General features: G+C 40.4%; 2 protein-coding genes across 5 annotated transcripts in view; both read right to left on the bottom strand.

The window, feature by feature from the left end:
* Positions 1-16,428, bottom strand: part of ATF2 (activating transcription factor 2) — a 51,401-nt gene extending 34,973 nt beyond the window's left edge. For 2 of the 4 annotated variants that reach the window (XM_084288650.1, XM_084288652.1), the window contains exons 1-6: positions 16,329-16,428; positions 13,016-13,056; positions 6,878-6,946; positions 6,212-6,281; positions 3,870-3,966; positions 787-905 (exon numbers count right to left, since the gene is read on the bottom strand). In XM_084288650.1, the coding sequence (XP_084144776.1) occupies positions 787-905; positions 3,870-3,966; positions 6,212-6,259 (264 nt within the window). In that variant the 5' untranslated portion in view covers positions 6,260-6,281; positions 6,878-6,946; positions 13,016-13,056; positions 16,329-16,428. Of the gene's footprint in view, positions 1-786; positions 906-1,237; positions 1,330-3,869; positions 3,967-6,211; positions 6,282-6,877; positions 6,947-9,626; positions 9,672-13,015; positions 13,057-16,328 lie in introns of those variants that run through there. The other 2 variants (XM_084288651.1, XM_084288653.1) reach the window with 2 other exon arrangements.
* Positions 16,429-20,757: 4,329 nt separating this feature from the next.
* Positions 20,758-23,990, bottom strand: ATP5MC3 (ATP synthase membrane subunit c locus 3). Its single transcript, XM_084289346.1, has 5 exons — positions 23,836-23,990; positions 23,636-23,714; positions 22,648-22,725; positions 22,085-22,278; positions 20,758-21,009 (listed from the first exon to the last, which is right to left on the bottom strand). The coding sequence occupies exons 2-5, from the start codon at positions 23,672-23,674 to the stop codon at positions 20,895-20,897; spliced, it is 426 nt and encodes a 141-aa protein (XP_084145472.1). The 5' UTR covers positions 23,675-23,714; positions 23,836-23,990; the 3' UTR covers positions 20,758-20,894.
* Positions 23,991-26,118: the final 2,128 nt, after the last annotated feature.

Raw genomic sequence — 26,118 nt, 5'->3', positions numbered from 1 at the left:
ATAGGAGATATTGAATAAAAATTTTTCATTTGCAGAAGTGTTTGGGCCCTAAACCAGTTATAATTAGGAAGTGCTAAAATAAATAGAATAAAACACATTTAAACATATGGGAAGTTCCTCACAAAAACATGAAATTGTTGAACAGATACAGAACAAATCTTGCTTCTATTTTAATCTGAAGTAAAAAAAGAATTGTAGATGTTTAGATTGTTATAAGTAATTTATAGGTAAAAATGTTTACTTAACTGACAAAGTGAATATAATCATAACCAAATTACAGACACCTCTAAATTTAGTGTTTTTGCTGAACTTTGTCAGTGCTTAATCTCATTATTGTTATTACTGATTCTGAGAATAACATTGCTATTTTAAATCTAAGCACATTCAAAATAGTGTTCACATACTATTCTTTTCACCTTTTTCTTCTCAAATATTTTTCTTTCTCCAAAAACTCATTACTTTTCTGATTTTTTTGCTTATTTAGGGACTAATGAAATTTCAACCAAGCTAATAATTAATTTAAACAGATAGACTAGATTCTTGAAGAAGACAGACAAAGTCATTATGCCCCACTGTCCATTCTATCTACGTAAATTCAGGTAAATCAATCTTCAGAAGGGATTCTTAAATTCATATTCTCTCCACAGAACACATAAGCAGCTGGACAATGATTACTGGTATAGTTTAAAAAGATATATATATAAGTCAAGTTTGCTCTCTTTCTTAAATGGAACTTGTGATATAAAAGCAGCAGAAGCACTGAAAAGAAAAAGTATTTGAACATACTTTCTTAATGTCATCTTCAGAAGCCTTTTTAAACTCATTTTCAAAAGGACTTGCTAATTCATTGAATAAGCCAACTTCTTCACAGTTCTTCAAGAATCGAGTTGGTGTTGGTGTCTGATCTGAAATGAAGTTTACAAAAAACCCACAATTTTATTTTTAAATATACGGTGAACATATGTATTGTAAATTTTTTTCAGAGTAAAAGCAGAGAGCACCAATATGCTATCAAGATATGTATTCATATAATTACATATCAGTAACTCTCATTAAAATTAACCCAAGCTAACTAAGGAACAGTCAAAAAACCATCTGAATAAAGTGAATTTTATGTTACAAAGGATTTCCTTTAACTTAATTTAAAAATAATGTAATCATAGCAAGGTAACCTTCAAATTTAAGAAACCTGTATTTAGCCTACACAAAGATGGTATCAACAGAGTTAATTACTTACTCTAAGTGACTTTATAGTGGATCAGTGTGAGTATTAACACTTGAAGATCTTTAGCAATTGACTTCAAAATTACTTCACTTTCTTCAGAAAACTAAGTGTAGAAAACTAAGTAAGTATTTTTGAATGTTTGGGGTGCTCCTACATTCCATTTTCTTGTAAAATGTTAATCAGCTACATATTTTGAAGACTGGTTAAAAGAAGAAAACCTTAAAGTTAATACTTAACAGATTTGTTTTGATTTTCTCATGATAGTAACATTCTCAAAAGATAACTACACAATGAAAAGAACGCCAACAAAAATTCTTTATCAAAGTACTTCAGTGCACCTACCTGGAATTAAAGTCATAAACCCCAAATCCTACAGTTGTGATAGAATGGCTGTTCTTCCGTTTTTTCCCCCCCATCAGCCTTTCATAAAATTTGCTCATTTCAGACAGAATTATCTGGTCTCTTAGCCAGCAAAAACCATCTATATATTAATAAAAAGCAGCTAACAGAGAGAAGTGAAAGATCACATTCATTATAAAACATAGTAATATATGGCATTTACATTAATATTCTTAATTTTTGTAAGCTGACGTTCATTAGTCATGTTGATAGACAACTAGACTCTCAGATACAGAGAAAACTGTCTCCTTTTGAAGAATACAGATATGGGGGAAAGAAAAATGACATGGTTAAGAATTCTGTTTTGTCTTGAAAACACACTCTTTTCTGTCTTGCAGGAAAACCGACCACAAGCCCTACTCCACCTGCTGGAGACAAGCAATTCAAGTCTGAAAACCACTAAGCAAGCCCCTTACAGTGCTGGATGGTTAACAAAGCTTTTCTTCCGACCATGTCCAGCAACCAGAGGGAGCTATTCTCAAGTGCCTAGTCTAGCATAGCAGAGCACTTTGGTGAGCTAGCAGGTTCTAGTTACAAAGATAATGCTTACATGAAGGCTTTAATAAAAACAAAAGTGTATTTAAAGCTCACAGTTTGCATTTTTCTTCTCATATTGTGAAAACAGCAGTGATTACTCTGAAGTGTGTGGAACACACTAAAAAGAAGCGTGATATTGCACACAAGACTGTACTGGCTCCTAAGATGGCCATACCACTGAGCTGGAATCAGAAGAACTTTGGTATTTTGCTGATTACTGCCAAGACATTTTCAAAAAGGTCTTTCTATGAAATTTTTGGTACTATGTAAAACCCCCTTATTTCACTATTATTATCTGGTCAAAGATAACCATATTTGCTGCAAAGTAACTGTATTTGAAATATCCTAAGTGGTACTATATGCATCTTCACTAACATAATGTAGCATTTATGACTACAGATTATACACCAGAACATGGTTGCAAAAAGTTGGAATGATGCCATTGTTTCATTCTCTCACAATTATTGACAAGGTCCCTTCCTTATGGTTTAATTGTTGAGGATCACATTTGAAACTTTAAAAAACGTAACTGCTGGCTTAAGAGTAACTTCATTTTTGTCTGTTCATCCTAGCAAGTTACCCATGTAAAAGAAAAATGTTCTGATGATATCTGAAAATCTCTGCAAGTTCATTTAGGCTCTTCCACCACTGAAAACAAACAAACAAAAAAAACCACTCCAACTCTAACTTTAGCATGAAGATAGCACGTGCTACCTTCATTGAAGAGCTTTGAAGCATAGATTGCAATGATCCATTAGCAATTACTTCTGATCCCTGACAAAAAATAGTACTTACAAATGACCAAGAATACACTATGAATTCAGAGGTGGAAATACAATAAAAGTAGTTGGAATTTAAAATAAAAAATACTTCAAATAATTAAAACCAAAATTGTTATTTTTCTTCTACTATTTTATTCAAAGATAATAATTCATTTATTTGTTCATTCTCCTAATATCCTAATTGATGAGTGGAGGGGCAGATGCCAATCTGTTCTCTTTAGTGACCCGTGATAGGACCCGAGGGTTGGTGTCAGGCTGCTACAGGGGAGGTTCAGGCTGTGTATCAGGAAGAGGTTCTTCACTGAGAGGGGCTGTCACGCACTGGAACAGGCTCCGCAGGGACGTAGTCACAGCACCAAGCCAGTCAGAGTTTAAGAAATGTTTGGACTGTACTCTTAGTCATATGCTCTGAATTTTTGGGTAGACCTGTGTGGTGGCAGGAGTTGGACTCGATGATCCTTGTGGGTCCCTTCCAATTCTGATATTCTATGATCCTATGAATGTCATCACAGTATGTAAAAACTCCAGGTATTTTAAAATTTAAGAGACATGTAATCTCAATGAGAAAGTAAACCTTAAATATGGCATAACCTAGTTACAGACCCTGTGAGGCGTAGCCTTTATTAGAGAGTGTTCTTATTGAATGCTTACTACACAATTTAATTAATTCTTAAAGAACTGATTATTGAAAAATACTTAATCTTGTATCAGATATAAATAAAGTTACTTAGGTAGAATAACTGGCTTCAGATTTTAACAAAATTATGTGAGAAAACATTTACTAAACATGATGCAGACAACTACATTGAAGAAAATGTTGCATAGTGTCTTAATAGAAGTCTATGCATTAAATACAGAAAATACATAAAACGTATGCACATTCCACCAGAAAAGTGAATAAACTAGTTATAAAAGTATATACTAACCAGCCACAATGACACTATCATTACGAGCCGGACCAAATTTCAGTGTCATCTCATGTTTATGTTTATGGACAGCCAAATGATCCTCATTGGTAAAACGCTGTGGCAGAAAGTTTTAAGAAACAGTTGTAATTTTGAATGTGAACACAGCAAACACAACTCTACAGAAAGGCATTTTGACAACATGTAAAACAGTTTTTACTCTGTTTTGATTATCACTATTTCAATTCTGTATTGTTTGTATTATCACAATAAAAAGAATGATCTGTAATCAGATCATCAGAAACACACTCTTACTGTATTTAATAGCATGAAACCGAAATAAAGTATATCTCTTGCTCCTAACAGCTTACTATATAACGTAAGAGGCAGACAGAATAGGAAACACTGGAACATCAGACAACTGAAAGGCTGTGAATGAACTTATCAGCAATCTAAAAAGCAATTTAAGAACTCTCAAGTTTTCAGATGCATCCCAGCAGTTTTTTGCATAATTCCTCCAAAATTTGGGGTATACTCTGAAAGAAGCAGTAGGTAGACAAACTATGTGCTGAAGATTCTTACTTCTATTAACCTACAATTCACTATTTCTCTGTAATTTTAGGTAAAGTTAGTGTTTCAATTGAGATAACCTAAAAAAAAAAAAAAAAAAAAAAAGGTTTCCCCACATACAGGCTTCCTAACAAGAACATATCTACAAAATATTCTCTTACTTTCCTTTATGAGCATTTGGGACCCAAATTATGTTTCTGAATTTTCCCCAATCATTCAAGTCACTCCACATACGTCCCGTATGATACCCATGAAACGGATTTTTTGGAAAACAAAATGGAAAGCTTAGTTGACCTCACAGCACAGTTATCCAGAATATTTCTGTGAGAAAAGACATGTACACATTGAGCTGAAAGGGGATTTAAAAATGTAAGATTACTGAAAGGCAGTATAATACAGGCCAGACACTTTTTTTTTTTTTTTTTATTAATTAGAACTCCCCTTGCCAAGGACTAAATGTCTGATTATCCATAGCTCCTACAACTTATGTCTAGATATAACATAAACCACAAATGTTGTTTATCATAGTAAGCCTCAAATACATCTGTCTGCACTATGTGATGGAAAGGCTCCTTTGGAGGGAACAGGTTCTCCATATTCAGACTGCCTCTCTCAGATCTAGCACGATCTGGCATCTTGAGAAGCTTTGCCCATTCTCTGGGACATAAACTTCTCCTTCACTTCAATCGAGGATTGCTGTAGCCCCATGATGCTTCTTATATGAGATTTAGTTGCCAAAACACTTCTGACAGAGCTTACATTAAAATGAGATTCAAATAGAATGAGGACAAATGTTGCTTAGGAGAAGGCAGTCCTCTTCTGTTACTTTTCATGTCTCTGAACATATTAGACATAAGAAATCTTAGTTCTTTCCAGATTTAAATACAAAATGTTCCATTAATATAATATTAACACTGTCAGTCATCATAGAAACTGTTTTCAGAATAAGAATAGAAATATTTTGAACTCAAAATCCAAATAAATCCAAGTGCACTAATATAATGGAAAAAATCCAGCTTAAGAAATTAGTTCTCGATAAAGGCAGCAGGGATGCCAATTTCATGCAGCAGATAAATGTAAATTCATTAATTTTCAGGTTACTAAATTAAAAGTGTTAAGACCACTTCCTTTTAAGCGACCATCTGTTAAAGCATTCATTATTAGTATTTTTTATTTTCTGCTCACTCAGTGCTATATCTACTAATGCTATTTAACAGAGTATGTTACAAGCACTATAGGATTTGAAACACATTTTGTGGCATGTATACTTCTAGCACCTCCCATAAACAAAAACATACATAAATAAGAGCTATTTTATATCTGCAGTCACCACAGATATGAAGATTAGTCAAAGTAATAAACTACTTTGAAGTGAAAAAAATCGACATTTTTCACAGACAAACACAGAATGCCTGCAAACTTCACAATAAGCTTCCCACTAACATTGTAATATTCTGAAAAATGCAGCTTACCTAATACAAATTACATTTAGTGAATATGAAAATGTATATGTATATTTTCATGAAAACAAATAAGGCAAGGTTAACAAATGAAATTGTGTTCAGCTCAGAAAGGGTAATTTAATTATCTTTTCCTTGTATGGATAATATTTTTCTGAATAAACACAATTAAAATGCTAGAACTTCTTGCTGTCATCTGCTTTTCAGCAAAACTGGAAAGCACGATACTTTCTACCAGTCATCATAAACCCCCTTTTCTTCAGTCCCTCGAAATACATTTCACTGTTTTACTTTTACTTGATCAATGTTATTAAGTTCAAGTCAGACCGTTACCTGGCCACATCCAGGGGCAGTGCATAAGAAGGGTTTGTCATCACTCATATTCCACAGGTCGTTGTGCTACCTGTATTAAGAAGAGTGGAAAGCATTTTATAAATATCGCAACAAGTTATCAATACATTAACATTCACAGGAGATTTTAATATTCTAGAACTTCTGCCTTCTAGCTGCACTAAGAATCTAAATACCCAGGACATAAGTAGCATCTGGACCAAACAGAAACATAGTAGGTCTAAAATGTGCATCTCAGTCAGAAAGGCAAGTATTTGTGTGCAAAATGATCAATTGCAGAAGATACCTGAAAACACAGTAAGACAGCTTGCTACTGAAATGAAAATACACCGTGATCACTACCCATTTCCCTGCCCCCAAAAAGAACAAAGCAGCGGATAATACTGAGTACTCAAGCTTACACTGCCAACAGATGAACGTGATTGATTCTGAAGTTTTTTTTATTCATAATCTGTAATGCAAAGTTAGCAGATGTCCTTTATGTCATCTTTTACAAACATAACTACAAAAATGTGTACTTTAGTAACATCACAGCCATACAACTGAATTACTAACAGACTAAAAACATTTAAGAATGAAATAATAAATACTAACACCCTTATATTTTGTGCTGATTTGCATACTTACCACACATACTGATACACATACCTGCCAGATATCACATATAAACCTGTTTCATAGGGCAAGCTACCATATCCTCCTTTTCATGGCAATGAACTGCAATTGAAAGTAGATATTAATTACTATGCCTGTTAAATATGCAACAATCCATGATTTTGTAATGACAAATGACATGTTACAATGAAATACAACAGTTTTTTGAAGAAACTGTTTACCTCACCAGATTGACCAATTAAGTATTGCCTCTCTCAGAAAGAAAAAGGTGCTTCTACTATTAATTCTTTTGGACAAACTACTTCATTCATATTCTTCTAATAAAAAATTCCAGTACCTCTCATTTTTGAAGTGTGAACTCTTGTACAAAAGTGAAAAAAATCAGCCCTCATATTATCTGTAAAGTTCAGTGAGGGCAACAACTAAACTAATAAAGTTTCAAGGATACCACCAAGAAGAATTAAAATACTGAAGAACTACAGATTTTTTTCCAACTAATTTATTAATTAATAAATGCCTGCAACAAATTGTTGTATCACGGAAGTTTTTACAAGCAAAGAAGGTCTTTTCAGTTCTGATGATCGAACTTAGGTAATATATTCTAAATTATGCAAGGAAGCTTCAGGTAAAGTAGAGAATGAAAAGAAATACATTGTTTGTTCCCATAGCAGAGCAAGGAAAAAAATTCATGCAGATCTGCTGTCTCACCCTCCCCTTCCACCTTGGTAAGACCAGGGCACATCTGTACCATATGCCTGGGTACCAATGTGGTGACTTACTTGGACTTTTCATGATACCAGTACAAAAAAAGCCTTGTAATTCTACGACATATCAATGATATTGTACTAATTTTTTGAATAAGGTGGTTTTAAGAAGCTGTGGCCAGGAGGTATAACTGTCCCTCATCTCGTAATTTTGAGCTTTCTGTTCCTGAATCATTTGGCTGCAAGATCTCTCAAGTTCATACTGGGTTCTACGGCTTTTTAATACTTTCCTGGTTAGTGGACCTTACTGTAGCATGAGCCTTTCCCTCAGCCCCTTCCTTTTTTGGGTTCCAGCAAAGCAAAATGAATCCACTGGCTCTGTTTTCTGGGTTAGGAAGAAAGAGAGAGGGCGGAAGAAGAGAAAAGAGAGCGCATCTCAGTCACACTCTCATTCTACAAGCAAGGTAGCATCAGACCACTTTGGGAAGAGAAAGAGGGACATGCATGGGATTGGGTCAAGCTGTGCTAGACAAGCATAATAGTAATGTGTAGATAGAGTGACATCAACAACTAAAAATAATGAAGTACTGGTACAGCAAACATAAAATTATGATACTGTCACATCAGTAAACCCAATAGTGATGAGTAACTAATCACTAAAGTTATCTCATTCTGAGGTCAAGTAACGGGAGGGGAAAAAAAAAAGCACCAATTTATCTAATTAGCCAGGAGATGACAAGCACTCTTAACCCATCTGAAGGTTTACTCTGGAGGAAACACGTTCATCTCTAAGCATGGAGATCTAAGTATGGAGATCTAACAGTGTTAGTTCTGACCTCAGCTTGGCTTGATGTATGAAGATGTCTTTGTGATTAACGATCATAAGCAGAATAAATCCATCTCTTCCCCCAAAAGAGTAGTCATGAAAAGTTGTAAGGCTTTTGAAAGCTGCCTAACTATACTAAGAATATACATCATTTAGCACTAAGCACAAAACAGCTCAAATAAGCCTAAGCAAACTATTTAAGACGTAATACCGCAGAGATTCATATCTGCAGGGCATATATTACCTGATCCTTTTCTCTAAGACTGTACGGTAAAAACAGCTGCAAAGGGTATTACTTCAAGGAGAAGGAGAGCCCGGTGTCCTTGGCCATGGACACCAAATAGCAAAGAAGCAAAACATCGGGGGGAGATTCCAGCGTCACTTCTAAATATATGCATTCAACAGAACGAGGATACTGAGACTGAGATCACAAACCAAGAAGAGATGAATGGCTGCCAGAAACTTTAGAGTCTTTGGCACTGACAGCCCAGGGAAACATTTATGTCCTGCAGACAGGATGCCAAAGCAAGTCAGGGATGGAGATTGCTCTGCTGTTCTTTGCAGAGAGTCCATAACCTGTCTCAAGTTTCTGAAAAGGTGAAATATTTTGTGAACTGTTAAAACTATGAACTTGGTACTATCACTATTAAAGAATATTAACAATGTCATATGTAATACTCATGACTAAAGCTTTAGGATAAAAACTAAGGTTCTTCTCAATGAAGCTTTAGGATTCCACCCTAATTACTGTACATTATTTCAAACTCCACAGACACTTAAAAGCCATTCCATAAGCACTGGCATTGTTCAGCTATGCAAAGCAGATTATTTTTTTTAATGTAGGTTCAAAAATAGCAGGGTCAGTCTCCTTTAGGTCTCAAAAGGAATTAGCTTTGTTAAATCTTGATCGTGGGGCACCATATAGTGAAATATGGCTGCAATACACACATATGGATATACATGATGAACAGAAGAGTTATATCTTTATCAGAAATGGCTGAAGATGATTATTTTTTTATTCCAAAGGATGAAGATTTGAATTAACAAAATTGCTCACAAAGCATTATATCTGTTAATATAGCTTGCTCTGAGTCTTTGACAAATGCATAGTATCAGCCATAAAAATCTACAACACCCACACTGTTAGCATTTTTCTTAGGTCACAATCTATAAAGATGAATTTTTCCTGTCTGTCCATTTTCTCTTTTAAACAAATATTACCAAAGCATGCATTTGCATATGAAGTAGTTACCTGGTTTCATGTTTTAGTTTGTGAAGCTTGTGAATTTTGAATATCCTGTTTATAAAGAAAAAAAAAAACAACAAAGTGTTGTCCTGCTGGATAACTTAGTGGAAAAAAGTTGGAGACAGATTCATGTCCTGAACTTTCTAATATTACTCGACTGCAGACCACAAGGAACTTGGTGAGATACTGCCTTGTAAAGGGATTCTAGTTAACATCTGAGGAAAAAAAAGTCCCTTGAAGCACTAAAGCTTTTGCACTTAAAAGAGTTCACGCATGCATTCCAACAAGACCTTGGACATTATAAATCTAAATAGAAACCGGATCTGACAGGATGGGAAAACAAAGGGCTCACATTCGTTAGTCTAGCCACATCAGTAAGGATTGTGTTTACCTATTACAAAGTCAAATGCAAAGCTCACACCTAGAACAAAATAATTCCATGCAATACTACAGGCTGAGGGCCAAATGATTGTCAAGCAGCTTTGGGGCAGAACCTGTAACTCCTGGAGGACAAGAAACTGAACTCAATTCAGCAGCATGTCACTTGCAGCATTGAAAGCTAACAGCATCTTGGGCTGAATTAGCAAGAGCAGTGCAAGCAGATCAGGGGAAGTGATTATTCTCCTTTATTTGGCACTCATGATGCTACAGCTGTAGTACTGTGTCCAGCTTTGAGCCCTTAAAAACACAGCAGATGACAAACTGTAGAGAAACCAGCTGGGGCCCCACCAAAATAGTTAGGGGGCTGGACTATTGCATACAAGAGGAGTAGCACGGAGCTAAGTTTGTTCAGCCTGGAGAAAGAAGGCTAAGGAAGGACCTAGTTTCTTTCTCTATTACACTACCTTATGTGTTATTATACAGAGGACAGATAAATGCCATCTTGAAAAAAACGTTACTCTCCCAACCCACGCGAAATTCTAATCCAAACGCTACAGATAAACTTTACACATCTTCATTAACCAAGTAACAAGCAAACACCTTGCCACCCAGAAGAAAAAGATAGTTCTTGAAGCAATTCCATCTGAAAATGAAAGTCCACCCTTAACTTTTTCTCTTCAGATAAATCAAATACTTCAGTGAAATAATTATTATTACAATCCACTGAAGTACAGCTTTCTTCTACAAGCCTTCCAATCCTAACCTCTTTCAATAGCATAAAGAAACCTATAAATTCTCACTGCAATTCTCAGTGAGAAACAGAATCAGAGCTGAGCAGGAAAAACATCAAATAAGCTCAGCAGTATAATCAATTTTGATACTAAAACCAGAACGCAATCTAACATTTTTGGTGTTCATTTACTCCGTATTTACAGTACAAAGAAAAACCAGATTGAAGTGAAAGTACTTTAAAATGTCACATGCCTCATCACTCATAATCTGGAAGGCAAACAGCACAGTAAACTATATACCTGCAAGTATGTATACATGTTTAAATACAGAGAGAAACGATAACAGTAAGGTTTGAAAACATTTTACTAATATTTAAGACCGCGTGCTTACTTAAAAAGTAAAGGTGTTTCTATGACACACCACACTAGAGTTCATCTATGTGTACCACAAAAATAGCTTCAACAATCATTTGTATATTTTTATAAGACTTCAATTAAACATCTAAAGTACACTTTCTGGAAACTATTACTGCATCCTCCGAGGCTTGCTTGTAAAATACATTCCTGTAGACAACTTGTAAAAGAAGAGAATAGTATGCTTAGCCAATGTCTTGTTGGCTTATTTTACTGGTAAATGTTCTGTTTTCTCTTAACTCCCTACATGTCAGAAGCATGGAAAACCCAACTGACACCTCATTTCAAATTTATTCTATTAAACATTTAAATAGCTGTTTAAAACGTATGCATGTATATTAATAAATCCTGTAAAAACATCTCCAAATTTGCTGAGAAAAATAATTTACACATACCTATTAATACTTGTCAGACTTGCTCCTAAAACCTCTGAACACTTTATCAGCATCAAACATGCTATATGCCAAAAGACCTTTATGCCTTAACTTGTTCCTGGACTATGCAGCCTTACTCTGTAATTTCTTACGTTAAACCCTGTAGCAACCTCCTGCAATTTTGGAGTTGATACAAACAGCACAGAAGAAAACAACCTGAACTGAACATAAAAGAATGGGATCTGCTGAGAAGACAGACAACTATAAACAGACAAAATCTGGAAGGAAAAACAAAACAAAGAAACAAACAAAAGCACCAAAACCCCTTAGAATTTTTCTATTCCTCCAGCATTCCTCTGATGGCCCGCAAGCAAGAAAGAGCAGACATTCTCACGAGTGTCATGCTGCCACACACATGCCTGAACTGGACAGTCCATAGAGGACAGTCTGAGTCTGCCAGCTTACATGTGTTGCAAACCCACATTTTGCAGCTAGGCTGACCACTTACAGACACATCTACATATTCTGGTTAGAAAACACAACGAGCAAGTGGGATTAAAAAAAATGTATTAGATTTTGGACACAAATCAGAATTATGGTAGTCTGTTAGCACTGAGTCTCTCTTATGTGTGTACATCACAGAGTGCTTAAGTTAGACCATCAGTGATGTATTTTTCCAATGCTTGCATTTTCTCAAGACTAACCATGCACATTCAACATTTTTTTTTATTCTTTACATTTGATCTGGGATTGTGCCCCTTTTTATTGCACCATAAACTCTTAGTGTATAGTTATTAACCCTCTGTAAGCTTTAACGTAGCCCTCATCATAGCTTCAATCATCAATTGCTTGAAGTTAATAGCATAAGATTTTTTAGATCATACCCTAAAAGTTCCATCTTATAAAACAAAACTGTAACATAAAAGGGCAAGGTCAAAGATTTTCAGAGTCTTTATCAATCTACAATTTCTACTTGAAGTGCGTAACTCTTTCATCTCCACATTCGCTTTTAACTAAAGTCAAGCGGACTGAATATATTTGTCACAGTCAAGAGCAACAGTAACAGTTACCTGAAGAACTACATTTAGTGATTCGTTTGGCTCTATATAGGAATTTTGACAGAGATGCCTCTTCAGATGAGAAAAAGAAACAGCTATTTTTGTTTTCCAAATGTAACCACTCCAAAATTAAAAGCACTGGCTTTCTCATGCAGCCAAACTAGTCAATGCAAATCAAAATAAAGAGAGTACCTTTTATACTTGCAATACTTGAATACAGCATTGTACAGCATAAATTTTAATCACTTCCCATATTTGATCTTCATTCCCACACAGGCAGTCAACCTTACAAGTTTTACTTTCAGTAAAAATCAGATGTTTACATGTAGAATACATCACTTACAAGATGTAAAGTGAATAAGTAATACTTTTACAAGAACTAAAGTAAATAAAATCAACAACTCCATTTTAGAAGAAAAAGCCATCACTCCACTTACCCAGAGAGACTGGAACAGCTTTTTGTTATCTTTTCACTTTCCTGTAATGCAAAAGAAGAAAGATGAATCAAAAGTAATTAATACTTCACCATTAGAGACCACTTTCAAAAGTGTTCTTACCAACTGTATTTTGGTAATGCCACCATAGAATTTTTTGTAAAAAACAAACAAACTAACTAAACTGAATAATGTAGACTGAAGGAGAAAAAAAAATGGAAAAAATCAAACTTTCCTCCTCATAAAGGAAGCAGAATCACCAGAAAGTGACTCGGTAGATTCTGCAAGAGAATGTTGCAGATGGTCATAGTCCAGAACATTTGAAGGCTGTGAGCCCCAAAAACTGGCGAAGAGGAAAACAGGAACAACTTCTTCACTACTGCCACTCTGCTGCTTACTAGAGTGGCTGTTCCATTTCCTAGAAGACACATGGTCAGTTTCAGAGTTTCAGAGGAACAATAAGGAAGAATGCAAAACCTGCAGCACACAGCTGATTTCTTCTTTAAAAAGCCTAATGCTGAACACTTTTTCCTGATGTCCTAAGTTATGTGTTTGTAACTGACATCTAAGACAAACTGAGGAAGGTATGAAATTAACTTACAATAAACAAGAAGGCAGCAACTGTGTAAGAGGAAAAACATGTGAGAAGTGAGGACCGATTGACTCAACAAGTTCAAATGAGAACAAGACGTCCACTGGCCAGAGAGTCACGTGTACAGAAACAAAACAATGAAGTTACTTTGGTTTTGCTGAAGGATCAGGCTTTCTGCATAAGGAGGTACAATTCTGGTAGACAGGGAGCACTGACTGAATAAAGAAAGGTCCCCAGGCCTAGCTTCTGGACGGCAGCTCCTGCCTTGATTAGTGGAAGTTCATGCTATGTGAACGCAGCTCTTAAAAAGAAGTCAAAAGCCGGTGAGCCTCAGAGAAGAAATTTAGAGTTAATATTCCCCTGATCTTTTCATGATTTGCTTAGTGAGATACTAGGACTTACTTTCATCAGCTCAGTTTCCTAGGTGTGAATGTTTTAGTATTGTCCATCAACCTAACAAACATTGAGTATGATAATTTAGAATTCAAGTAAGAACAAAAATCCTTAAAATATTAGGATCATCTCCCTACAGGACTCCCGTTGCTCATTGAGATTTACTGATTTTCCACCCTATAAGCAACAAAGTAAGTGACCGTTGGCATTTACCCAGAAATGGAACCACACTGCACTGCTCAAAATAACTTACTGAAGACAAACACAAGTCTGAACCGAAGCTAACAGAAAAATTCTCAGGTTGAGTTCCTGCTAAAGTGCAACTGACAGAGAATACAATTGGAAACAGCGTGGCACCAAGTTGCAGAAATACGAGCTATTGTATAGCTATTAAATATCAGCTCATATTTCTATCACTAACTCTACTCAACGTCTTCTTAGAGTGCACCTTATTGATTTGAAACAAACCTGCTTAAGTTATGCAGGAGGACATGATAATTTGAAGGCAATCCATTATTACAAAGAAAAGTTAGTACTATTGAATCATGTTTATTCCACTGAAAATAGGTAATGTTACTTCAAGATCATTTTAAGACATAAAAATGTTCATATTAGAAATAACAGATACTCTTTAAATGTAAACACGCATTTGTAAGTTTAGTTAATGGTTTGGGGAGTAAAAGAATAGCTGATGAGAGAGGAATGTTAGGCAATAGATGCACCCAAATTTAATTAATAGAATTCAAAAGAACAGCATATTTCAGGCCACTCAGTGCTGTCACAAAAACACAGTAGCAACATGATAACAAAAATTATTCATAGAAGTATGCATGATTAAATTTAGGACCTGAAAGCACCTTATGTTACATGTTGCACAGTCAAGAAGTTTCTGGAAAAAGATATAACAAAGATGTTCAGATTTCTAGAATTTAAATCAGGACAGAAATATGACTGCACAGTGAAAAAGATCACAGACTCAAATAGCTGATTAAATATTAGCATGGCACATCAGTAGTAAAACAAACTCATAATGAATTTTTTTAAAAGCACCTTCACCCCACATACACATGGAATTATTTTTATTTCACATTTCTTTCGATGCATATTTATAATAAGCAGTTCATGACAACATGTCAAAATTGTTGCTTCTCTTAATATAGCAGTTTCCAACTTTGATTCTTCCAACTTAGATTGGAGAATCCAAGTGAATTCCTAACCTGACAATAGCTTGTCAATTGCACCTACAGCTGGAGTTCCATCAATGGGCAGCCATGTACGTTTCAATGAGAAGTTGAAGATGCATCCAAAACACTTACTAGAAGCCCTGGACCACAAATAAAAGTTTTCCTCATCCTTGAAACGAACGTTGAATTTAGCGTTTAATGCCATCTTATGTAGACACAGCAGTAACTTAAACTTAAGTTCAGCAACATTGGCCTTTTTTTTTAATAAAAAACAAATGGTAACCATATGTAGCTTTACAGCCAGCAAGAGCTTGGGAAAGGCCTTTCACAGCTGTGAACAGAACAGATGAGACAAGATGAGGATAAAGATAGTACTTTAAAAGGTGAAACACAAAATTCAGTCTGAGTTAGTTATTCGCAAAGCAGCGGATGAATCAGAATTTCTATCCCTATCAGAATTTTGTGCTCTAGCATGAAGAAACAGGTGGCTACCTTCATTTGGGGAGGAGAACGACCATTCCTGGGAGAAGGCAACATAAAGAAAAGCGAGTGTCAGAGCCCGAGGCGGGGGCACGGAAACGCACTCCCGGCTCCCACTTCACGAACGGGGCTGCGGGGGGACAAAACCACAGGAGCAGCACGGCAACACCCCCTCCATCCCCCCCATGCCCCACACCGGGGCGATAACCCCCCCGTGCCGAGACCCCGCGCAGCCACCCGCACCCGTCACGGCGGCGCCCCGGGAGCCGCACGATGCGGGGCGGGCCCACGCCTCTCGCCTGCAGCGGGGCGCCCCGGCCGCCCGCCGCCGGGCACGGCCCGGGCCCTCCGTGCCGCGCAGCCTTGGGGCAGGGCAGGGCAGGGCAGGTCCGGGAGGCCGGCCCGGGCCCCGCCGCGGCCGCCCCCGCCCCTACCTGCGGCGCTGCGGCCCCGGTGCCGGCCCCGCCCGGCTCTAGGGGCGGCGGGAGCCGCAGGCCGCGGTGGGGGAGGGGGCGGCCGCCGAGCGGAGCGGCGCCGCCATGTTACCGCCTCCCGGGCAGCCCCCGCACGGCGCGCGGCGGCGGAGCTACCCCCGGGCCGGGCCCGGGGCTCCGCTGCGGGGCGGGCGGTGCCGGGAGGGGCCCGGTGCCGCTGTTTACAAACTCACCGGGCCCGCAGCGCGCGTTAACGGCCGGGTCCCCCACAGGCTTCCGTCGCCTCTCGCGAGAGCGCCGCCGACATCTCCGCGGGTGGCGGAGGAGCGCGGGTCACGTGGCGCCGAGGGGCGGCGCGCGCCGCCGATTGGGCGCCGCCGGCGGGGCGGTCGGGGCCGTGGGGGGGTGCCTGTGCGGCCGGAAGCGCCGCGCGGCTGGGTGTGGCCGCGGCGCCGCCGAAGCTAAGCGGGCGCCGCGCGGGTTGCGCGTGGATGGGTGACCGCAAGGGCCGGCGGCGAGGCGCTGGCTGCCGGGCGGTCAGGGCCCGTCACAGCAGGTCGTTAGGCGGCTGCCTACTACTGAGAGCAGTAAAACCCATCTCTGCCTCGCCAGGGATCTTAAATGCCTGCCCTGAGGCTTCCCTGGCCACATCTTGTACAATTCAGGCCTGGGAGCCAAGCCCTGTGAGATCCGTGCCTCCTCCTGCACTCAGGGTAAAACCACTCAGGGAGGGCTCGTGTGGAAGCGCTGATGAGGAGCTGCGGCACAGCCCCGGCCCTGCTGCTGCAGGGTGGCTCTGAAGTGCTGGGGGCTCTGCTTGAATCATGTCACATCCATGTTGCTCAGCCCTTGCCATGGATACGTTCCTTGAACTCCCCGCTCCGCCACGCACCACAGCCCTGCCCGCAGGGGAGCCCAGTGGGCCGGAGCTGCCTCCTGCCTGTGGCCACAGCTCTGTTGAACACCTCCAACTTACCACTCCACCAAAAACACTGCAGCAAAGCACAAAGAACATAAAACATAAGCAGCTTCACCTAATTTTTTTACACAGAAGGAGTCGGAAACATTTTGGATGAATTCAAAAATACCCTAATCATAGACATCAGCACAGTTTAGCTGGTATGTGCTCCCAGCCATGGATGAAATTTTAAACTACCAATCCTTTCTCCTGAGAAAGATCAAAATCCTGACCTGATAGTATGAACAACAAAAAAAAATCTTCTAAAATACAGTATTAGTTCCAGTAGCATAAGCAAATTCTACGCTATGTAAATGGCATCGCCCGTTTCCCTGAACTTGCAGAAGTCAACATGGTATGCCTCATTTCTTGTCAAATGCTTTGGTAGAACTTCACAGAAGTGCTGTACTGTGCCTTCACGATAAAGTGGGATAAAACCGTTTAATTAATTTGAATTCTTCTTTACGAAGTATGCCGTGAAAGGCTCAAACAAGAGATACCGCAGAAAGGAACAAAAATCTATGCAGTTCTAAACTTCCTGCACAGAGCAACTAAGAGCTGCATCTGAAACAGGTATTCTTCGGTTTCAGATTTACCTTTACATGGCATCCATCCTGAGTCTGAGCAGAAGGCTCAACTGCAAGTTTTTTGCCTTTAGCCTCAAACTGCTGCAGAGAACACATACAGAGTATAAGCAGGGAAAAACAAGAAACAAAGAAAGAAGCAGGTCTGGAAGCATGAATCACTTGCCTGCAGCAAAAACATAACAACATAACTGGTTAAAATAAACATTTCTTTCACCACACATTAGGATAACACTCGTGCACATCACTTTCAGAGGTGGAATGATGCTGAACCTACTGGAACAGCAGGCAGAGCACTTCAGAGACAGTGGAGATCTCTGCTGCAGCTAGCTTCATCCAAGAACAGAGTCCTTAGTTTGGAGGATATCAGTCTTCCCAAATTGAAAGCACAACAACAAAGGTTTCAGGAAAAGTGAAGCCTACTGTTGCTTCATGGGACTTTATATCTGTTTTCTCTGACCTATGAGAAATGTTTCTTGATGTAAGCTCTTATGGAGGTGGTCAAGTCCTTTTAGACAGATCACTGCTACCCAGTCACTAAAAAAAAATAAATATATATATATATATATCTTTGTAATATGCAGACAAATAAATGGTTTTCAAATAAATGGTTTTTACAGTTATCTCTTTTGTGAGCATTTTAGGAACACCCTATTTTTTTGGAAGACCACCCAAACTTAACTGAGCTGTTTAAGTGCTCCAACAACCAGCGAAAGCACGCTGTTTTTCAAGAACAGGGAAAATAAAGGAATAAAGGGAGTCCATGTGCCCTAGGATGTGAAAAACCCACCCATTCCTCATTGGCTAAGGCTCTTATTGTCTATAAGGAGGATAACCCTCCCTGCCTGAAGGTTTGCCTCCATGTTTTGAAAGAGCTGGATTAGTCTTTATCTGTAACGCTGACATCCAATTCTTCCAAAGTTAGCACAACTTAACAGCAATTTTGCTTGGTTTTGGACCATGTTAACCAGTGAGTGGAGTGATTTAATATGTGTCAAGCTTGGGGAGATGCAGAGATACTACTAAGATATGTCAGGTGTGAAATCTGTCTATGTGCTGCCTTTCAAACAAGGCTGACCGTAAAGAGAAGACTACATGTTGACAGAAGTGAACCACAAGGGAAAGGACTGGATACAAGTCCAGTAATTGTAGTCACTCAGCTTCCTTATCGAGGTTCCAGAACAGCTGCTAGCCAGAACTCCCTACACCAAGCACACAATCGTAACTCAGCAGAGCTATTTCATATGTAGACCAACTTCTAAGTATTATTAACTGATCCAGAGCTAGGCTTAACCAAGGCTGAAGTTACTTGGTAGGCCAAATCCCAGTGATAAAGAAATCTGAAACCTGAATTAAGTGCTCTTATTGAAATTAGAGTGCTATTAATTAAAAGCAACTTCAACACAATTCTTGTTAATGACTGTAGAACAGACTAGCAGTTACATGTAGAGTTAAAACAATTACCCAAGTCTGAAGTGATGAGAAAAAACTCACCGAATTCTTAGCTCATTATATTCTCCATTGGAGAGCAGAAATTAGAGAGGAATTTCCAGTTAGCTCTAAATACCATAGAATATATATATAGACACACACAAATATATTTAAATCCACAAATTTAATTTTTATCTGGCATTAAGTAGAGCTGGGAGTGTAATTCAGCTTCCCTATCAGCCTAGACCAGTCCAAGATATTGGCAAATGCAAACTAGCAACCTTGGAGGCCTGCAGAGATTTCTACAGCACTGAAAGAACGGAAGATGAAGATTCAGGGAGAACAAAGAAATACAGGTAAGTAGATGTAACTACTGCCAGAAGGACAGCAGTACACAGATGAGCTTTAATTCCAGTAATCATTATTTGCCCTACATCTAGGGAAAAAAATCCCCAGAGAACCATTTCTAGATATCACACAGGGCACTACTAATACCACGCTAGATCTGAATACTTCAAGATACCACACATCTTACACTCAAACTTGCAGTTAAATAAAAGGTTGTTTTCCGTATTTCCAGAGTAATGTTTAATCCTTTTGCAGACATGACTGTTCTCTCCAAAGAAAATACAGGAGAAGTAGCCTCTTATGCTAGGTTCAAGTTAGGCTACACGAACACCGTATTTAAATTCAGATTAAAACAAAGGCCTTACCTGCATCTCACACCAGTCTAAGAGCTGTGAGTGAGTTTCTCCATTTCTTGAAGGACAGTATACTTACAGGTCACACCAGTTCCCTCAATTCAAGTAACAGCAGGACAAGGCAGCTCATAAACCTACTCACCTTCTTCCAAAGTCCACTCTATATTTGAAAGATCAGATCTATTATTTAATGTTCAAAGCTCCCCACCAAGTTAGTATGTAAGAGCACATAGTATGTTGCTGTATATGTAGATAACTTAAATGCATTTAGGTTATTAGAAGACAGATGCTGTGAGAAGCAAGGGCTGATACTGCATACATTTTGTTAAATTGCCTTGATCCTACTGCTATTAAAAAAGTTTAGAAGAAAACACAAGGCTGCCTTTACAAAATTAGGAAGCTGGAAGTTCTGTTTTAATTAGGTGATGCTAAGAATGCTCTAATTAAGTAAGAGAATAACATTTATTAGCCACAATTAAATGCCTTTGACCAGTAGTTTAATTCAACCTGGATAGTGGTCAGAACCAAGCACAAAATTTGTTCTAGGGTGATCAAAATTCATTGTGTAACTGGGAACAAAGGTAAACAGAACTTTCCTATGACTGTGGATTGCTTGGCTCCTTCTACCAAGCAGTGCAAAAATATACTGTGTGCTAGCTAGTCTGTGGAAAAAAAAAAAAACAAAAAAAACCAAAAACACATTGTGCACAGAAACAGCTCTGGATAAGTTTGAAACAGGTAAAGGAACAAGGCCAGCAATACAGCTTTTCGTGCTGTGTCAGTGTATCCTGATTTCTCTAGGATAGGCTGCATTGATTTTTTACAAACACGTACTGCTCCCACATACATTAAAAATGTTTGACTTGAAGTCATTGTTTTAAGGGTCCTATGTGATATGTCATTAACAGGACAAATCCCCAGGGTCTGAAAAACAAGATGCTGTCTTCCAGATATCCTAATGAGAAAGATAATAAATGCAAGCGACAGGTTGACAGTTGTTAAAGTTGTTATCTTTAATGAAATGACTTTGGAAATAGCATCAATTTCCATGACACCAACATTTTGGGAGTCCCATAAAATATGCAGAGTTACATTCCAATGCCAGTATTATAGGCAGATCTCCTTTCACATGGCAAATAGGATCAAGAAAGCAACCATCAGACAGAAGAGACCCATAGCTTCAGACAGGGCGAATCCCAGGATAGCATATGAGAACAGCTGCTGCTTCAGAGAAGGATTTCTAAAAGAAAGCGAAGGTGTAAGACCTTTTTATCTTTATGTTCAAGATGTTTTTCATACACAGTTTAATGTACCTGACAGATTCAAAAGCTCATACTTCCCTTCCACAGATTCTATAACAGGAAATCCAGTAAATCCATGCACAAATTGTTATATTTTTTTAGCACGGATTTCATTGAAGACAAGTGTCGTGGCAATTAAGACTAAATTCGGGTTATGCAGACTGTATATGCCGAAATAACATAGCTTTTATGACTATATGACTATATTCAGCCTTTGAATTTACTTTTCGTCCCATGCAGGAACCATTATGGTTTATACATTTATTTAATATCTGTAACATTAGAACTCTATTCCAAATAGACTATGTCTACAACATTAAGTAGCTCACAATGAAATCAAAGAACTGAAACCATGTAGAGCAAAGAAACAAGTATGTAGCAGTTTGTTACAAAAAGGCAATGAATTATCCCTACATGAAGTGGTGGCAGTGATGTTGGGAGAGGCAGGAAAACCATCATAGTATCATTAAATAATATTCCACAACATCTATTGACATGTTCATGCCAAAACTAAAAAAATAGCAAACATTTTAGCTTTGTATGGAAAACACTTATGTTTCTTCATGTAGGTGAGCCTCCTTTTCTTTATTAGGAAATAAGATATAATCAAGTCTTCAGTGGTTGAAAGAATAATGAATTAAAGCTTATTTTATGCCTGTTTCATCCAGTTTCTCTTTAGAGATTCTCCCCTCTTATGGAAAAAGATCCAGGTTAGATTTTGAATTCCATTCTGGAACAGAATACTGGAACACTGAACTTGAGTGACCAACACGTTGACCCACTCTAATGATTTTATTTCTTCCATGTCACTTTTCCAGGTAAACTGTACCAAGTTCTGCATTTATCAGAGCCATCCTGCAGTGTCACGCTATTTAGCTGTGTTTAACACTAGTAATTATTAACAGAATTTATTACAGTTCCATGATCCTTACTACAACTTAGCTTATCTGCAAATGCTGCATCAAGATACATCTGCACATAAATCAAGACTTTTATACGAGAGAGAGTGATTACCTGGCATAGCCAATGATTAGACTACCGAAGACTGTTCCAATACCAGCACCAGAACCAGCCACACCTACTGTGGCAGCACCAGCACCAATAAATTTGGCAGCAGTGTCAATGTCCCTGCTGATAGCACTAGTCTGGAATTCTCTAAGTGCTAGTTGGGAGACAGTGTTTTGGGCCCCATTAAGTGTTGAGTTGCCCTAAGAAAACAAAACATGAGAAAACATTATATTCAGACACAGATCATTTTCCATGACCAGCTTGATACAGTGTTATTCTGCAGTTATAAAAGTTGCATTAGAACCAGAGCCTAGTTACTCTTGCAAGGGATGAGACTATAACCAAGAGTTAAAGACTTCAGAATGTTACCCATTCACCTGAAAGCAATCAATGTCAAACACAAAGGACTTCTCTCAGAGGGAAACAGCAGGACAGCAACAAGTGTTATTAGATGTTTGATATAAAGTAGGTTTCAAAGCAGAGAATCTTGAGTTAGTACAACTCTAGGCTGAGAACATTCAGGCTCACCAGGTAATTTAGGAAGATACAGAATTTTGTATATAAGGTACCTCTCCAGTCCTGACCTCTGGCCTAGAGAACACAGATGCCGAAATTGGTCTGTACAAGATTCTTGATCCGGCACGGATCTGGAAAAGGAGGGAAAAAGTTATGAAGAAGAAACACTTGATTACAGTTGTTCCCGTAAAGTCTTATTTAAGGTTTTAAGACTATCATCTGCTAACCCATTTGTCTTAACAGAAAGACAGAAATCTTTGCACTGCTGGATATACAGTAGATTATACGGAAACAAATGCTGCCATGCAATTTGATAGCACCGTTTTCAGATGACATTTTGTGAATAGCTAGATTATTCAATGAAGCTATTCCTACTGACAGGAAACGTAACAAAACAGCGACCAAGTAAAGGGGAAACACACCAGCTGGCAGCGATATGCGTTTTAAAATGAGAAAATAAAGTATTCCAAAATGAATTCCCAGGTCGCTAAATGCAAGGACGTAGTGTAGACATTGAAGCCTAGCAAGGCACAAATGAATGAATCTTCCTTCACGAGAGGCCTGCGTATGTCCTTGGGCTTCCAGCCGCCTAAGGTCATCCCTGCTCTCGCACAAAGCTCTTCCTGCAGGCCGTGCCGTGCCTGCTGCTTGCGAGAGGGGCTGTTCCGCAGGCCAGAGAGGACGTTTGGAAGGAGGTCAGCCCCTTGTCTTCACAAGGGCAAGAATCCCCCGCCCCGCGCAGGCCGGGCACTGCCTGGAGTTTGACCTACAGCGGGGCGCTGCGCACCAGGCCCAGCCGCCGGGCGCTGCGCGGCCCTGCCCGCCTCAAGGGGCCCCTCACCTTGACGAGGATCCCGGCCCCAACCGAGGCAGCCCCTGGCCCCGCCGCCCCCCTACCACCCTCCACGCCCCCCGGGGCTCGCCCTATGGCAGCCCCAGGGCCCCTCCCGGTCCCCGCTGCCCCGCGGCCGCCGCCCGGCCCCGGGGGGCGCAGCGAGGAGCGGCCGGGGCCTCCCCGCGGGCCGGGGGCGCCGCGCTCACCAGGGCGGGCGAGGCGGCGAGCTTGGCGCAGGCGAACATCTCGGCGGGCGGCGTCCCCGGGGGCCACAATCCGGCGTCTCTGCGGAGAGAGCGAGAGGGTGAGGGGGCGGCCGGGCGGGCGGGTGGCGGCGGCCGGGCGGATGGCGGCGGATAGGGGCGGATGGCGGCGGATAGGGGCGGATGGCGGCGCCGCCACTCACCCGGCTCCGGCTGCGGCTGCCGCTCCTCAGGGCCGACGGGCTGGGGCTGGCGCTGCGGGAGGGGCGGGCTCTGCGCAGGCGCGGCGGGGCCGGCGGCGGGCGCCCGGATGCAGCGCGGCGGAAGGGGTGGGGGGGAGCCGCCAAGGTCACTTTGTACCGGCGCCATTGGCAGCGCCGGGGGGCGGTGCGGAGGGCCACGCCCCCGCGTGGCCCCGCCCCCGCGCTCAGCCCCGCCCCCGCCCTGTCCTACACGGAGCCTCCATAGGGCCGCGGGGTGGGAGGGTGTTTGTGGCCTTGCCTGGCCTTCAGGCTAGGAAAAGCAGATCTAGCTTTTTTTTTTTTTTTTTTTTTTTTTTTTCTATTTCACACTTTGCACCCATGGTTTGGGAACAGAAGTACATGCGCAAACACCAAGGAAGATATACGTGCCAGTGGCAAAACCTTTACCAGTTAGTCAGAACTTTTCTTGTTGAAAAAAAATGAGAATCCACCCACACGCCTCTGTGGTAACAAGCCTTTCCAGCACCACGAATAAAAAAAACATAAAGCAAGTGTGGGTGCTGCCCTGGTGGAATTCCTTACACGCTGCTGTACTGCTGATCAACACCACCCTACCAAAGACATACCAGTGAATATTTAAATTCTATTCACCTCAAAATAAATGTATTTATTACCCATCCAAAAGTACATTTTATATGTCTTCTGCATCTTTGCCAGGGTGATCTTACATGCCCTAACAGACTGTGCTTTTTGTTCTCAAGTCACATATTTTCCTGTCAGTTCCTAAAATCAACCTGGAGTCTCAGGAATGTTGTGCATTTTCTGTCATGATTCCTGCTCTGGAATGCTTTGCAAAAATGCATTCACAAGCTGTTTGGTCTGAGCAACATAAAAAACCACCATTAAACACTTGTTTATTGTTGCTCTTAAGGCATAACAGCTGATATTATATTTTACATGCAACTCGGCTGTTGCTTTTAGGAGGAGTCAGAAACACAGTTATTGATCTCTGGGGACCATGTTCAGCTTAATTCAAGCAGTTCTTCATAAAGAAAGACTTCTGTTAATCTCACTCTATTTCCTATTGGTTTGACCTGCTGCTTGGTCCCCAGAGAAGTTCATTGGTGCCCTAAGGAATGGTGTAATTTCCAACTTATAGAATCGTAGAATATCCCGAGTTGGATGGGACCCATAAGGATCATTGAGTCCAACTCCTGGCTCCACACAGATCTACCCAAAAATTCAGACCATATGACTAAGAGCACAGTCCAAACGCTTCTTAAACTCCAACAGGCTTGGTCCCGTGACTACGTCCCTGGGGAGCCTGTTCCAGTGCACAACCACCCTCTTGGTGAAGAACCTCTTCCTGATAGCCAGCCTGAACTTCCCCTGTCGCAGCTTGACACCATTCACTCGGGTCCTATCACTGGTCACTAAAGAGAATAGATCAGCACCTGCCCTTCCACTCCCCCTCATGAGGCCGCCATGAGGTCTCCCCTCAGCCTCCTCTTCTCCAGGCTGAACAGGCCCAGTGCCCTCAGCCACTCATACGTCTTTCCCTCTTGGCCCTTCACCATCTTTGTAGCCCTTCTCTGGACACTCTCCAACAGTTTCATGTCCTTTTTGTGCTGTGGTGCCCAGAACTGCACACGGCACTTGTGAGGCCGCAACAGCGCGGAGTAGGGTGGAAAATCACCTCCCTCGACCGACTAGCAGTGCTGTGCCTGAGGCACCCCAGGATACGGTTGGCCCTCCTGGCTGCCAGGGCGCACTGCTGGCTCATATTCAACTTGCAGTCAGCCACAACCCCCAGATCCCTCTCTGTGGGGCTGCTCTCCTGCGTCTCATCGCCCAGCCTGTACATATAGCCAGGGTTGCCCCGTCGCAGGTGCAGGACCCGGCACGTGCTCTTGTTAAACTTCATGTGGTTGTTGATTGCCCCACTCAAAACACCTTCTAGTCCTACATCCAAATCATTTATAAAATCATTGAAGACGACTGGCCCTAAAATCAAGCCTTGGGGGACCCCACTGGTGACCGTCCGCCAGCCTGATGCGGCCTCATTTACCACAACCCTTTGAGCCCTACCTGTCAGCCAATTGCTCACCCATCGTATGATGTTTTTGTTTAGCTGTATACTGGACGTTTTGTCCAGTAGGATCCTATGGGAAACTGTGTCAAAAGCTTGACTGAAATCCAAAAATATCACATCGGCTGATTTCCTTTGATCAACTAGATGGTGATATTATCATAAAAGGAAATCTAGTTAGTCAACGGGACCTA

The sequence above is a fragment of the Netta rufina genome, assembly GCF_964035555.1.
Source record: "Netta rufina genome assembly, chromosome: 6".
NCBI lineage: Eukaryota > Metazoa > Chordata > Aves > Anseriformes > Anatidae > Netta > Netta rufina.
This window is presented reverse-complemented; position numbering and strand designations above follow the sequence as displayed.

Coding starts and splice junctions, on each gene's coding strand:
- ATP5MC3 (XM_084289346.1), bottom strand. CDS start 23,674: ATGTTCGCCTGCGCCAAGCTCGCCGCCTCGCCCGCCCTG. Junction 22,726..23,635: donor TCGCCGCCTCGCCCGCCCTG/GTGAGCGCGGCG, acceptor CTCCTTTTCCAG/ATCCGTGCCGGATCAAGAAT. Junction 21,010..22,084: donor CTAATCATTGGCTATGCCAG/GTAATCACTCTC, acceptor GCTTTCTTTTAG/AAATCCTTCTCTGAAGCAGC.